Source organism: Balaenoptera musculus, chromosome 17 (assembly GCF_009873245.2).
Source record: "Balaenoptera musculus isolate JJ_BM4_2016_0621 chromosome 17, mBalMus1.pri.v3, whole genome shotgun sequence".
In the NCBI taxonomy this organism is placed as follows: Eukaryota; Metazoa; Chordata; class Mammalia; order Artiodactyla; family Balaenopteridae; genus Balaenoptera; species Balaenoptera musculus.
Window position 1 is genome coordinate 68,098,114 of NC_045801.1, and position 14,998 is coordinate 68,113,111.

At 34.8% G+C, this 14,998-nt stretch overlaps 1 protein-coding gene across 4 annotated transcripts in view; it reads right to left on the reverse strand.

Moving 5' to 3' along the window:
- The window catches only part of CSPP1 (centrosome and spindle pole associated protein 1), a 121,089-nt gene that overhangs the window by 51,442 nt on the left and 54,649 nt on the right, over window positions 1-14,998 (reverse strand). For all 4 annotated transcript variants that reach the window (XM_036830410.1, XM_036830414.1, XM_036830411.1 and 1 more), the window contains 2 exons: window positions 2,992-3,121; window positions 242-389 (listed from right to left, as the gene is read on the reverse strand). In XM_036830410.1, coding sequence (XP_036686305.1) covers window positions 242-389; window positions 2,992-3,121 — 278 coding nt within the window. The remainder of the gene's footprint in view (window positions 1-241; window positions 390-2,991; window positions 3,122-14,998) is intronic.

Below are 14,998 nucleotides of genomic sequence, written 5' to 3' on the forward strand. Positions count from 1 at the left end.
CTGAGTTATTATCATTGGAGGGTGAAAAATTTGTAATAAAAATAAATGAATAGTAATCTGAAGAAGAAAGGCTTTTTAACCTGTTATTATGCTTACTATCAAAATACCTCTTTTGCATTAAGCTGTACAAAAAGAGACCTTGCCTTACAGACTATGATTCCCACTTTTTTCTACTCCCCATTCTTTTAAAAAGTTAAACTTAGTTTCTCTTAAAAACAACAAATCAACGGAAATAACATACTTATCAGATTTCCTTTTGCATCTCTCAGAGGAGCACCACCTCCACCTTTCCCCCAGGGGTTATAACTTCTCATTTCAGCTTCTAATTTAGCTTCATATTCTTCTTTTTCTTCTCGTTCTTTCTTTCTTCTTTCTTCTCTTTCTCGAATCTTAACAACATTAAGAAACATTCGTAATAAGTGCTGACAAGTATTCTGATACAAAAAGTTAGTTTTAATATCAGATTTTATTTTTCTTATTAGAGAAAAAACTGGATTTTTTTTTCAGTATACTTCACTATAAAATTTAACATCACAAATATATTTCAAAACAATTTAAGGGGCTTCCCTGATGGCGCAGTGGTTAAGAATCCGCCTGCCAATGCAGGGCACACGGGTTCGAGCCCTGGTCCAGGAAGATCCCACATGCCGCGGAGCAACTAAGCCAGTGCACTACAACTACTGAGCCTGTGCTCTAGAGCCCGCGAGCCACAACTACTGAGCCCATATGCCACAACTACTGAAGCCCGCACGCCTAGAGCCCATGCTCCGCAGCAAGAGAAGCCACCGCAATGAGAAGCCTGGGCACCACAACGAAGAGTAGCCCCTGCTCGCCGCAACTAGAGAAAGCCCACATGCAGCAACAAAGACCCAATGCAGCCAAAAATAAAATAAATAAAATAAATTTATAAAAAAATAAAATAAAAACAATTTTAAAACACTTTGATAGCTGGAATATATAGCTGCTACTCCCTCGCATCGTGTCACTTGAGTCCTTTCCAGCCACTGGTGCCACTTTGGACTAAACCAACCCCATCTTCCCACCCCCCAGCTTCATTCCCTCCCTAACCTCACCAGTTTCATGGGGACCAACAGAATCTCCCTACTTCCTTTTTTCATCTACCCTTTCATGGGATCTGGCCAGCAACAAACTACTCCTCACACCTCATGAGATCTGGGCCAACTACTTTCTATACCTCACCAGACCTACTCTACCCTGGGCAAACTCCATTCCCAAAATTCAAAGCTGTTGAAGGTTCAAAGCTCTCTGGAGAATGTTGGGCTATTTAAGTATACTTTATGAAAGCATAAAAAACAAATACAGTCTTAACATCATCAAGTATAAGCACAGGGTTGGTCTCTAAAGACATAAATAGGCAATGAATAAAGATCTACATTTTAGAAAGTTACTTTTAAAATCATAACCATATGCATGGAAAATTTAAGCAACTACTCCAGAAAGGCCAAGGAAGTTATCACATACATAAAATAATATTCTAGAGTTAGGAAAGCTGGTTTTGTCGGTGGTGTTTTTAATATGCTCATTTGAAAACAGACAGATAAATGCAGTCTTTTGTTTGTAGAATCATAACACACAAAAAAATAATGTTGGTAATTCTATAATTTAAAATAATCCACCTTCCAAGGAGGTTGCCCAACGTAAAAAACTGAACAAAAAAACTGAGCTTTAGAAGAAATCCAAGTGAAACTTTGTAGAAAAGTACCTCAGGTGAATATATACCTAGAGTTCCAGGGTCCTCTCTGGAGGAGATATGAGTATTCCCCTCAAAAAACCCATACATCTAATACAGTTATTCTTTTTTTTTTTGTAAGCTATTAATTTTTTATTATTATTATTATTTATTTATTTATTTTTGGCTGCGTTGGGTCTTCGTTGCCATGCACGGGCTTTCTCTAGCTGCGGTGAGCGGGGCCTACTCTTCGTTGTGGTATGCGGGCTTCTCATTGCAGTGGCTTCTCTTGTTGCAGAGCACGGGCTCTAGGTGCGCAGGCTTCAGGAGTTGTGGCACACGGGCTCAGTAGTTGTGGCTCGTGGGCTCTAGAGCGCAAGCTCAGTAGTTGTGACGCACGGGCTTAGTTGCTCCACGGCATGTGGGATCTTCCCAGACCAGGGCTCGAACCCGTGTGCCCTGCATTGGTAGGTGGATTCTTAACCACTGCGTCACCAGGGAAGTCCCTGATACAGTTACTCTTAAGTAAACTCTCTCCAAACATTACAAACCACAACAGAACATTATCCTCCTCCCTAAGCATTCTACCTCTTTTTTCCCTACGCTCAGTTCACAGCCTCATTATTCTCTCAGATTACAACACTCAGAATCATCTTCAAGCCCTCTGTTCTTTCCTCACTCCCTAAATCTAAGCCCTATCAATGGAACCCCAGAACTGTCTCTTGGATGCCCTCTCCATCTTCCCCACCTGGTTCAGGGCCTTGTTACCTTCTGGCTGGACTACCTCAATAGTTTACTAAAAGGTTTCTCTGCCACATCTCTTTCCCAACCGTCCATATCACAACCAGATATCTTCCTAAAAGCCACATCTACTCATATCAACAATTTCTTTCACTCTTTGGCTTAAAATGTCCTCCCTTTGCCTACTGATAACAAGATGAAACTGAAAACCCCTTATTAGCTATCCTTCACAATCCAGCACAATCTAACACTCCAGCCCCTTCTCGACTACATCAATTCCATTCCCTGAATACACCAGGAATTTCACATTTATTCACTGTATAACATGCAACTCAAATATCATCAACCATGTGAAGCCCTCCTAACAGCCCAGGCAATTATTCTCCCTATCCCATGCATTCCAGTCTACCTACATCAAACCTTATCACACTGAATTATAAATGAATGGAATTTGTTCTCCTCCGCCACACTCTGAGTTTTAATGGACCACTGTACTAACACATAAGATGTTTAACATTAGATGAACGAACAAACGAATGAATTAAAAAATGAATGAATACCTGCTGCTGCAAAGCTTCTTGGTAAGACTGAAGTGACTGTTTTGAAGGCTTTGGTTTATCTTCAAAAAACAATCCTGAATTTATTGCTCGATCGCTTGTAATTTTCAGTTCATTCTGTCCAACCGTACTCCTACATCAAATACACAATAATCCAGATTCATTTATAACAAAACAAGAAGAAGATGCAACACGCCTTTGAAACAGCATGGCATTTAAGTACATTTAAAATAGGGAAAGAATTTCTCTATAGTTCAAAGAGAAATCCTTAAGTAAATGACCCCTATCTCTGCTTTCACAATCAATGGAACTTTCAAATTTACTGAATCTATTTCTTGACGTAGGTGGCAGTTACATGCAAGTAAAACTTTCACATACAAGTAAAAACAGTTTGTGATAATTCATCAAGCAATATACGTATTACTTACGCACTTTTCTGAATGCAGTGGAAGTCCCTCTACTAATACCATAACTAATGACTTACTTAATAAATTTGCTCCAAAATAAAGTATTGAAAATAACTTCCTAGCCATTTCAAGAATAAAACAATATAAATACAGTAAAGAGTCTGACTATCCCAAATAAATTTAAAATTTTAAAAAACTTACAAGGAATCAAAAAAAATTTTTTAACATATTACAGTAATATAAACCTCAAGGAATAAAGTACTATTTGTTTACAATACATGTTAAAATACAGGAATATAGCCACTTTGAAGAAAACAATATATTTAAAATATCTTTATTATAAAAGATAAACTCAAATATTATTTTTAAAATAAAACTATACTAATAAAAAAGAGACTACAAAAGGCTCCTATCTCCGAAAACAACATCATCACCTTTTTTTTTTTTGATGGCAGAAATAAAATGTGTGCTTTATTGTTTGGGGGATTTTCTAAAATTTATTTTTTATTTTTTATACAATTTTAAAGGTTACTTTCCATTTAGTTATTACAAAATATTGGCTATATTCCCCATGTTGTACAATATATCCTTGAGCTTATCTTACACCCAAAAGTTTGTCCCTCCCCATTGGTAACCACTGGTTTGCTCTCTGTATCTGTGAGTCTTCTTCTTTTTTGTTATATTCACTAGTTTGTTGTATTTTTTAGATTCCACATACAAATGATATCATACAGTATTTGTCTTTCTCTGGCTTATTTCACTTCGCATAATGCCCTCCAAGTTCATCCATGTTGCTGCAAATGGCAGAATTTTGTTCTTTTTTTACGGCTGAGTAGTATTCCATTGTGTATATAAATCTCAACTTCTTTATCCACTCATCTGTTGATGGACATTTAGGTTGCTTCCATATCTTGGCAACTGTAAGTAATGCTGCTATGAACAATCGGGTGCATGTATCTTTTCGAATTAGTGTTTTTGTTTTTTTCAGATATATACCCAGGAGTGGAATTGCTGAATAATACAGTAGTTCTATTTTTAGTTTTTTGAGAAACCTCCATAATTGTTTTCCACAGTGGCTGCACCAATTTACATTCCTACCAACAATGTACGAGGGTTCCCTTTTCTCCACAGCCTCACCAACATTTGTTAGTTGTGTTCTTTTTGATGACCATCCTGACAGGATTGAGGTGATATCTCATTGTGGCTTTAATTTGCATTTCTCTGATGCTTAGCGACGTTAAGCATCTTTTCATTTGCCTGTTGGCCCTGTGCACATCCTGTTTGGAGAAATGTCTATTCAGGTCTTCTGCCCATTTTTTAATCGGGTTGTTTGTTTTTTTGATGTTGAGTTGTATGAACTGTTTATATATTTTGGATATTAACTCCTTATCGGTCACATCATTTGCAAATATTTTCTCCCATTCAGTAGCCTGTCTTTTCCTTTTGTCGATGGTTTCCTTTGCTGTGCAAAAGCTTTTAAGTTTAATTAAGTTCCATTTATTTATTTTTTGCTTTTATTTCCTTTGCTTTAGGAAATGGATCAAAAAATTGTTGCTACAATTTATGTCAAAGAGTGTTCTATGTTTTCTTTGAGGAGTTTTATGGTTTCTGGTCTTACATTTAGGTCTTTAATCTACTGTGAGTTTATTTTTGTATATGGTGTTAGAGGACATTCTAGTATACGCCTAGGAGTGGAACTGCAGTGTTGTATGGTAAGTAGACATTTAACATTTTAAGAAATTACCATTTCCTGCAACTGCTTTTTATATACTAATTTTGTGTTCAGCAATTCTGCTAACACTCCTATTAATTCTATATTTTATCTGTACATTCTTTTGCAAATAATATCAGTTTTCTCTCTTCTTTTCTAATCCTTGTACCTATCTTCCTTCCTTTTTTTCTTATTTTTGACCTTGCTACAATTATTGACCCCTAAAAGTAATGACAATAATTACACTAGTCATTATTATCAATCTCAAAAAGAGTATTTTAAACATTTCACCATTAAGTAAAATATATGATGTAGGTTTTTCATGTTTATACTTTCTCAGTGTAAGCAGGTCTCCCTCTAATATACTGACATATTGAATTTTATTAATGCTTTCTCTGTATCTATTGAGATAACCATATAGCTTTTTTCTTTGTTCTCTTAATATGATGTATTACAGTAATTGATTTTACCATAATGTTGATATCTAACACCAATTAGCATTTAGTATATATCAGACACGGTTCTAGATGCTTTACATATTTTAATTCATTCAATCCTCAGAATAACCCTATGAGTTGATACCATTATCCCAATTAACAAACAAGAAATAAAACTTAAGAAACTTGCCTTAAGCTGATTAGTAAAACCTGGATTCAAACCAAGGCACTCTGCCTGCAAAGCCTACACTCTTAGTTGATATGAAATACTAAGTCTATTCATCCTACTTTCCAGAATAATTGCAATTTGGGATGAAATATCCTTTTCTACATTATGAGGTTCAATTTTAGGATTCTTCTATCTGTGAGTGAAACTAGCCTATAACTTCCTGTTCTCATATTGGCCTTGTCAGGTTTGAGTATCAGGAGTATCATAGTCTCAGTAGCAGTGTGAATTTGATACTCTGTATTAGTTTGTGTAAGATTAATTTTTTGAATGTCTGGTGTAATTCACCAGTCCATCTAGATGCAGAGTTTATTTTGTGGGATGATTTGAAACTTGTGACCCCTAAATTTTTAAACAGTTTTGATATTATCCATGTTTTTTATTACTTCTTATCAGTTTTATTAAGTTAAAAAATTTTTTTAAATTTTTATTTATTTATTTATTTATTTTTGGCTGTGTTGGGTCTTCGTTTCTGTGCGAGGGCTTTCTCCAGTTGCGGCGAGCGGGGGCCATTCTTCAGCGCGGTGCACGGGCCGTTCACTATCGCGGTCTCCCCTGTTGCGGAGCACAGGCTCCAGATGTGCAGGCTCAGCAGCTGTGGCTCACGGGCCCAGTCGCTCCGCGGCATGTGGGATCCTCCCAGACCAGGGCTCGAACCCGCGTCCCCCACATTGGCAGGCAGACTCCCAACCACTGCGCCACCAGGGAAGCCCAAGTTAAATTTTAATAGGAATTTTTCTTCACTTAAATTTCCAAATTCACTGTCATAAACTTGTTCATAATATATTTTTATTGTCTTTTTAAGGTTAACTACAACTAAAGTGACAATTTTTTTTATTCCTAATATTTCTTATTTATACCTTTCACTTTTGTGGTTTTTTTTTTCCTTGACCAACATCAGTAGAGAATTATCTATTTTAATAGTCTTTTCAAAGAACTAACTTTAGACTCTGTTGATCCTCAGTATTATATATTTCTATTTCATTTATTTCTCTTCTTTATTATTTCTTTCCTTGCTTCTTTGGGTTTACTTTGCTATTCTCTCACTTTTTAGATGCCTGATAATTATTTTAATTTTCACCCTTTTTACATATTTTCTAATTTGTTCCCTGTTTTCTAATTTCCAATATATCGAGGGTTTGTTAATTTTAAAAATTGATTTCTACTTTAAATGGTCCATAGGATATGAGTCTACCAAAATTTACTGAGACTTCCTTTAAGGACTAGGATGTGGTAAGTTTTATAAATACTCTTGTGAGATTAGTAAAAATAGACATTCTCAAGTTTGAGGTGGATTTCTATACATTTCCACTAAAATAAGCTTGTTAATTATGTTAAGTAAATTATTCTCTAACTTTATTATTTTCTGCTTTATCTAACACTTATAAAAAGAAGTAATGAAGTCTCACATTAGGATTCTATATTTGTCAACTTTTACCTGCAGTTCTTTAAATTTTTGCTTTATGAATTTTGAGATGATGTTTTCAGGTGCATAAAAATTTCTGTCACATTATCCTGCTAAAATGAACCTCTATTCTTTATAAATGGATCCTCTTTGTCTCAAACAAACCTTTATGACTGAAAAATCCATTTCATCTAATGTTACTATAGCTAAACAAATTTTAGTATAATTCATATTCTCCTAGTATATCTGTACCCTTTAACTTTCAACTTTTCTATACCACTTGCTCAAGTATATCTTATAAGTAACATGTACCTGGATTTTGCTTTTGCAACTAGTATGACAAGCTTTCCCTCTGACCTAGATACTTTACCATTTACTAACATCAAATTTAATTTTGCCATTTAATTTGGACTTACAATCAGATTAAATAGGCTCCTTAAACCTTTCAATGTTTTTTTGTTCTCTCTTTTTTTTGCCTCCTTTTGGATTTTTTTTTCCTCTAGCACATTAGTAAGTTGCACCTTTTGTCCATATATTTTTAGCGGTTATCCTAGAAATGTAACACCCATACATAACTTATCAAAGACTAAAGCTATTCAAAATCTTTACCATGTTCACAAATGATACAAAGATTTTTAAACACATTAACTCCATCTAACCCCATCCAAATTACATGCTATTCCTATTAATTACTCTTAATTTTACTTACTTTTAAACCCATTATAATTTTACCATATATAATATTTATTTAATTCCATCCACGTATTTACCACATTTTTTTCTTTCTACTGTTTCATGTAACGCAGACCTCCCCTATGTGACCTTCCTTCTGCATTTAGAATTGTACTTACTAAGGGTCTGCTAGTGGCAAATTCAGCTGTTTCTCTTAAAATATTTTTATTTCAATCTCATTCATGAAAAATAACTTTGCTGAGTATAAAATCATCTCAACAAATTGACGGTATCTATAGTTATCTTCTGAATTCCTTCCTAGAGTTCATTTGAAAGTAATGTCTTTTCTTTCTGGCTGATTTTAAGTTCCTCTGTATTTCATTTATGTTCTAAAGTTTTACTGTGACTGTCTTGGTATGGAATTCTTTTATTTCTCCTGTTTGAGAGGTATTAGGCTTCTAGAATCTATGGATTAGGACCTTTAATCAATTGTAGAAAATTTTAAGATATCATCTCTTCAAATACTTCTTCCATCTCATTCTCTCTCTTTTTCTAGAATTCCAATTAGTTACACTTAAACCTTTATAGTGCCATAATTTTTACTCCCTTTTTCATATTTTCCATGTCTTTTTCTCCCTGTTCTGGCTGAATTTCTTCAGCTCTACTAGTTCAGAGGTTCTCAAACTTCAGTGTACATTAGAATCACCAGGAAAGCTTATTGAACACAAGTTGTTGGGCCCCAGCATAGAGTTTCTGATTCATAGGTAGGATGGGGCTTGAGAGTTTGCATTTCCAACATGTTCCCATAATGCTGCTACTCTGGGGACCACATTTGAAAACCACTGTTCCAACTTATTAATTCTCACTTTGGGTATGTCAAATCTGCTATTAAGGCCCATCCATTGAGTTACTACTCTCAATTATTTAAAATTTTTACTAAAATATCTAGTTAATTCTATTTCAAATCTGCTATTAAGGCCCATCCATTGAGTTACTACTCTCAATTATTTAAAATTTTTACTAAAATATCTAGTTAATTCTATTTCAAATCTGTTGGTCATTCTTCATAGTTTCTTATGCCCTGGTACAAACATGATCAATATGACCATTTTATATTTTGCCTAACAATTCCTAATGTGAGGTCTCTGTCATTCTTTTATTGCAAGCCTATTCCCACTTATGGTTTATATCCTTGTAAATTTTGTGATTTCTGAATATGAACTTCACATTTTCCATGGAAAAGTATTGAAAGTCCCTAATCTTCACTTTCTATTTTACCAACTGCTTTGGGAATTTCCCTTTTTGTTACTCAGACACTGGTAGCTTCATTAATAATCTCTGTACTTTTTACCCTCCTCCATTAAACAAATTTGTATCATCCTCCTATAATTCTGTCTCTCATCAATTTTCCAATCATTTTTGCTTAAAGAGTGATATTGCTTCCACATTTCAAGAAATATATTTCTGAAAGAGTACACAAAGAAAGCACATAAAACAAAGAGCAAAGATAACCAGCATTCAAAACTAAAAATAAAGAAATGGAAAAAATACGTAAACTTATACACACTTTTCCCTTTTTTTCAGAGTCATAGATTTTATTGATGGTATTGATGGTATACGACTAATAAAATCCCTAAAACCTTGCCCTGTTTACGGAGGCATGGGATGGGAATTGTGTCAAAGGTAAGAGGTTCTAAGTCTTGGGTAAAGTAGGAGCAATGATTCCCTAGCAACTGAAGGCTCCTCCCACCCTTCCTTTTTCTCATTTTTCCCTGGTGATCCAGGGCTCGTACTTCTTAGAAATTATGCATATGAAGCTCATCAAACTCAAAGCAAAAAAACTCAGAGATCCACATCTATACACATCATAGTCAACGTACCCAAAGACAAAGAAAGAATCTCAAAAGCAGCAAGAAAATAACTCATCACATACAAGGGATCTTCAATAAGATTAACAGCTCATCAGAAACCATGAAGGCCAGCAGGCAATGAAATGACTTATTCAAAGTGCTAATAGAAAAAAAAAAGTCAACCAAGAATTTTATATCCAGGAAAACTATGCCTCAAAAATAAAAGTGAAATTAGAACATTATTAAATAAAACTCAGAGAAGTCATCACTAACAGACCTGTCTTATACGAAATACTGAATGGAGCACTTCAGATTGAAATAAAGAACACTCGACAGTAACTGGAGTAAACACAAAGAAATAAAGAACACCAGTAACAATAACCACATAGGTAAAGATGAAAGATAATACAAATATGGGACTTCCCTGGTGGTGCAGTGGTTGAGAATCTGCCTACCAATACAGGGGACATGGGTTCGAGCCCTGGTCCAGGAAGATACCACATGCCGCGGAGCAACTAAGCCCATGTGCCACAACTACTGAGCCCGTGCTCTAGAGCCCACGAGCCACAACTACTGAGCCCATGTGCCACAACTACTGAAGCCTGCGTGCTTAGAGCCTGTGTTCCGCAACAAGAGAAGCCACTGCAATGAGACGCTCGTGCACCACAATGAAGAGTAGCCCTCCCTCGCCGCAACTAGAGAAAGTCCGCACACAGCAACGAAGATCCAATGCAGCCAAAAATAAATAATAAATAAATAAATTTTTAAAAATACATTTTTAAAAAAAGATATTACGAATATGTTTTTATTTGTAACTGTATTCTTCTCTATCTGATTTAAAAGACAACTGCATAAAGGAAGGAAGGAAGGGTTATAAAATTGTGTTGAAGAGCTTAAGTGTATAAAGATACACTTTGACAACAATGGCATCAAGAAGAAGGAAAGGGAGGGAGGGTGGGAGGGAGATGCAAGAGGGAGGGGATATGGGGATATATGTATATGTATAGCTGATTCACTTCATTATAAAGCAGAAACTAACACACCATTGTAAAGCAATTATACTCCAATAAAGATGTGAAAAAAAAAAAAAAAATAAGGCTTGGAATGGAGTAGAATGAGCCAATTTAAAAAAAAAAAAAAAAAAGAAGGAAAGGAATGGCATTATATTAAAGAAAATTTTTTGTATACTATTGAAATTAAATTGGTGTTAATCTGAACTCAGTTCTTTTAAATTAAAATATTAATTTCAATCTGCAAGGAAACCACAAAGAACATAACACAAAAATTACACTAAAAGAAGCAAGAGAAGTAAAATGGAATGCTATATTTAACATCAAAGAAAAGGAATTAATGGAGGACCAGAGAAACAAAAAAGACATAAAATATATTTTTAAAAGATACATATATAGCAAAATGGCTGACAGAGATGCTACCTTAACAGGAATTACATTAAATGTAAATACAGGCAAAAGCTAGCAGAATTGAAGGGGGTGGGAGGTAGGATGCAAATGTATGCTGTCTACATAGAGACACACTTTAGATTCAAAGAATACACTGAGGTTAAAACACAGAAAATTATATATCATGCAAACAGCAACTAAAAAGAACAAGAGTAGCAGTACTGTTAACAGACAAAATATATTTTAAGTCAAAAATTGTTACTAGAGACAAAGAAAGGATCTTTTATACCGATAAAGGGGTCAACTGATCAGTAAGACATAACAATTATAACCATATATGTACATAACTACAGACTCAAAACACAGGAAACAAAAACTGACAGAACTGAAGACAGAAATAAATAAATCAAAAATAATAACTGGAGACTTCAATACACTACTTCTAATAATAGAACAACTGCACAGAAGCTCAACAAGGAAACAGAAAATAAAAAACACTATAAACCAACTAGATCTAAGTCACATTGATAGAACTATCCACCCCAAAACAGGATAACACACATTCTTCTCAAGCGCATATGAAACATTCTCCAGCACAGACCACAGGTTAGGTCATGAAATAAGCCTCAATAAATTTAAAAGGATTGAAATAATACAAAATATGTTCTCTAACCACAATGGAATTATATTAAAAATGAGTAACAAAAGGAAATTTGGGAAATTCACAATTGTGTGGAAATTAAACAACATACTCCAAACTAACCAATGGATCAATGAACAAATCAAATGAGAAACTGAAAAATACTTTGAGATGAATAAAAATGAAAACACAATGTATAAAATTTAAGGAATGAAGCTAAAACAGTAATAAGAGGAAAATTTATAGTTGTACTGTGTATATATTAAAAAAGAAGACACTATATTAATAACCTAAACTTCCACCTTCAAAAACTAGAAAATATAAGAGCAAACTGAACCTAAAGTAAACAGAAAGAAGGAAATAAAAAGATTAGAGGAGAAATAAATGAAATGGAGACCAGAAGCACAACAGAGAAAATCAACTAAACCAATAGCTGATTCTTTGACAAGATCAACAAGATTGACAAATGTTTAGCCAGAATGAAAATAAGAAGACTAAAATTATTTAAATAAAAAAATAAAAGAAGCATCACTACTGACCTTATTAAAATGAAAAAGATTGTAAGGGAATACTATGAAGAACTGTATGCCAACACATTAGATTATCTTGATGAAATGGGCAAATTCTAGAAAGACACAAACTGCCAAAACTGACGCAAGAACAATATTTTAAATATGAATTAACCAATGACAAGGAAAAAGATTAAATTAGTAACCAAAAAATTACCCATAAAGAAAAGATGAGGATCAACTGGCTTCCTGGTGAATTCTACCACACTGAAAAAAGAATTAGCAACAATCCTTCACACACTATCCAAAGCAATAGAAAATGGAAGAACGCATCCAACTAATTCTATTACGCTAGTGTCATCCTGATACCAAAATCAAACAGACATAAAAAGAAAACAAAAACCAAAGACCAGTAACACTCATGAATATAGAGATAAAAATCCTCAACAAAAAATTAGTAAAGTGAAAAATCTAGCAAGATATGTAAAGGATTATACTCCATGACCATGTGAGATTTATCACAGGAATGCAAGGTTGATTTAATATATCTGAAACCAATAAATATACTACACCACATTAACAGAATAAAGAACAAAAACCACAGGATCATCTCAATAGATGCAGAAAAAGCATTTCACAAAATTCAACTTCCAAGTTAGTAATATGTCGAAAGAATACGCTAAATACCCCTTCTTGATAAAAATAATCAACAAAGAATACAAAGGAACTTCCTCAAGCTAATAAAAGCAATTATGAAAAACCTGCAACTAACATCATACTTAATGGTTAAAGACTGAATGACTTCCACCTAAGGTCAGAATAAGATAAAAATGCCCACTCTCATAATATCTATTCAACATTGTACTGGCAGCTCTAGTCAGGGCAATTAAGCAAGAAAAAGAAATAAAAAGCATTAGATTAGAAAGGAAGAAGTAACCTCTATTAACTGATGTCATAATCATACATACAGAGGACTTCCCTGGTGGCGCAGTGGTTAAGAATCCGCCTGCCAGTGCAGGGCACACGAATTCGAGCCCTGGTCTGGGAAGATCCCACATGCCGTGGAGCAACTAAGCCCAGGTGCCACAACTACTGAGCCTGTGCTCTAAAGCCCGCGACCCACAACTACTGAAGCTTGTGAGCCTGGAGCCCGTGTTCCACAACAAGAGAAGACACCGCAATGAGAAACCCATGCACTGCAACAAAGAGTAGCCCCTGCTCACCACAACTAGAGAAAGCCCACGCGTAGCAATGAAAACCCAACACAGCCAAAAATAAATAAATAAATAAATAAATTTTTAAAAAATCATATATACAGAAAAATGCAAAGAAATGCACTAAAAACGGTTAGTAATGATAAAAAGAGTTCAGCAAAACTGCAGGATACAAGATCAATATACAAATTTCTATTGTATTTCTATAAACTAGCAATGAATAATATAAAAATGAAATTAACAACACCATCAAAAAGTATTAAATACTTTAGAATAAATTAAACAAGAGTTAAACAGTCTAAAAACCACAAAATACTGTTGAAAGAAATTTTTAAACCCCAAATAAATTAAGACATCCATGTTCATGGACTGGAGATTTAATATAGTTAAGATGTAAGACTAAATCACAAAGAAATAGAAAATCTGAATAAACCTATAACTAATAAGGAGATTGAATCCCTAGTCAAAAATCTCCTGAGAGAGTAAAGACCTGGACCTAATGGCTTCAATGATGAATTCTACCAAACATTTAAGGAAGAACACTAGTCCTTCTCGTATTTTTCCAAAAACGTGAAGAGGAGGAAACACATCCTAACTCATTCTAGGAGGCCAGCATATCCCTGATTTCAAAACAAGACAAAAACATTACAAGAAAAGAAAACTATAGACCAATATCCCTTATGACCACAGATGAAAAAATCCCCAACAAAATACTAGCAAGCCAAACATATCAGCATATTAAAAGGATTAAATACCATGGCCAAATGGGATTTACTCCTGGGATATAATGATGGTTCAACATATAAAAATTGGTCAGTATAATAGACAATATTAACAGAATGACAGGGGAAAAAAAAACAAACGACCATCTCAATTGATAAAGAAAAAGCATTTAACAGAATTTAACAACAACCTTTCATGATAAACACACTCAACAAACTAGAATTAGAAGGAAACCACCTCAACATAATAAATACCACATATGAAAAATCCAAAGTGAACATCAGACTCAATGGTGAAAGACTAAAAGCTTTTCCTCTAAGATCAGGAACAAGGCAAAGGTGCCTGCTTTCACCCTTTCTATTCAACGTAGTACTGGAACTATTAGGCAAGAAAAAAATTTTTAAATCAACCAAATTGGGCTTCCCTAGTGGCGCAGCGATTAAGAATCCGCCTGCCAATGCAGGGGACACTGGTTCAAGCCCTGGTCCGGGAAGATCCCACATGCTGTGGAGCAGCTAAGCCCGTGCACCACAGCTACTGAGCCTGCGCTCTAGAGCCCAAGAGCCACAACTACTGAAGTCCACGTGCCTAGAGCCTGTGCTCCGCAACAAGAGAAGCGACCACAATGAGAAGCCCGCACACCGCAATGAAGAGTAGACCCCGCTCACTGCAACTAGAGGAAGCCCACGTGCGGCAATGAAGACCCAATACAGCCAAAAATAAATAAATAAAATAAATTTATATTTTAAAAAAAGCAGCCGAATTGGAAAGGAAGAGGTAAAATTATCTCTGTTTGCAGATGGTATGATATTATAT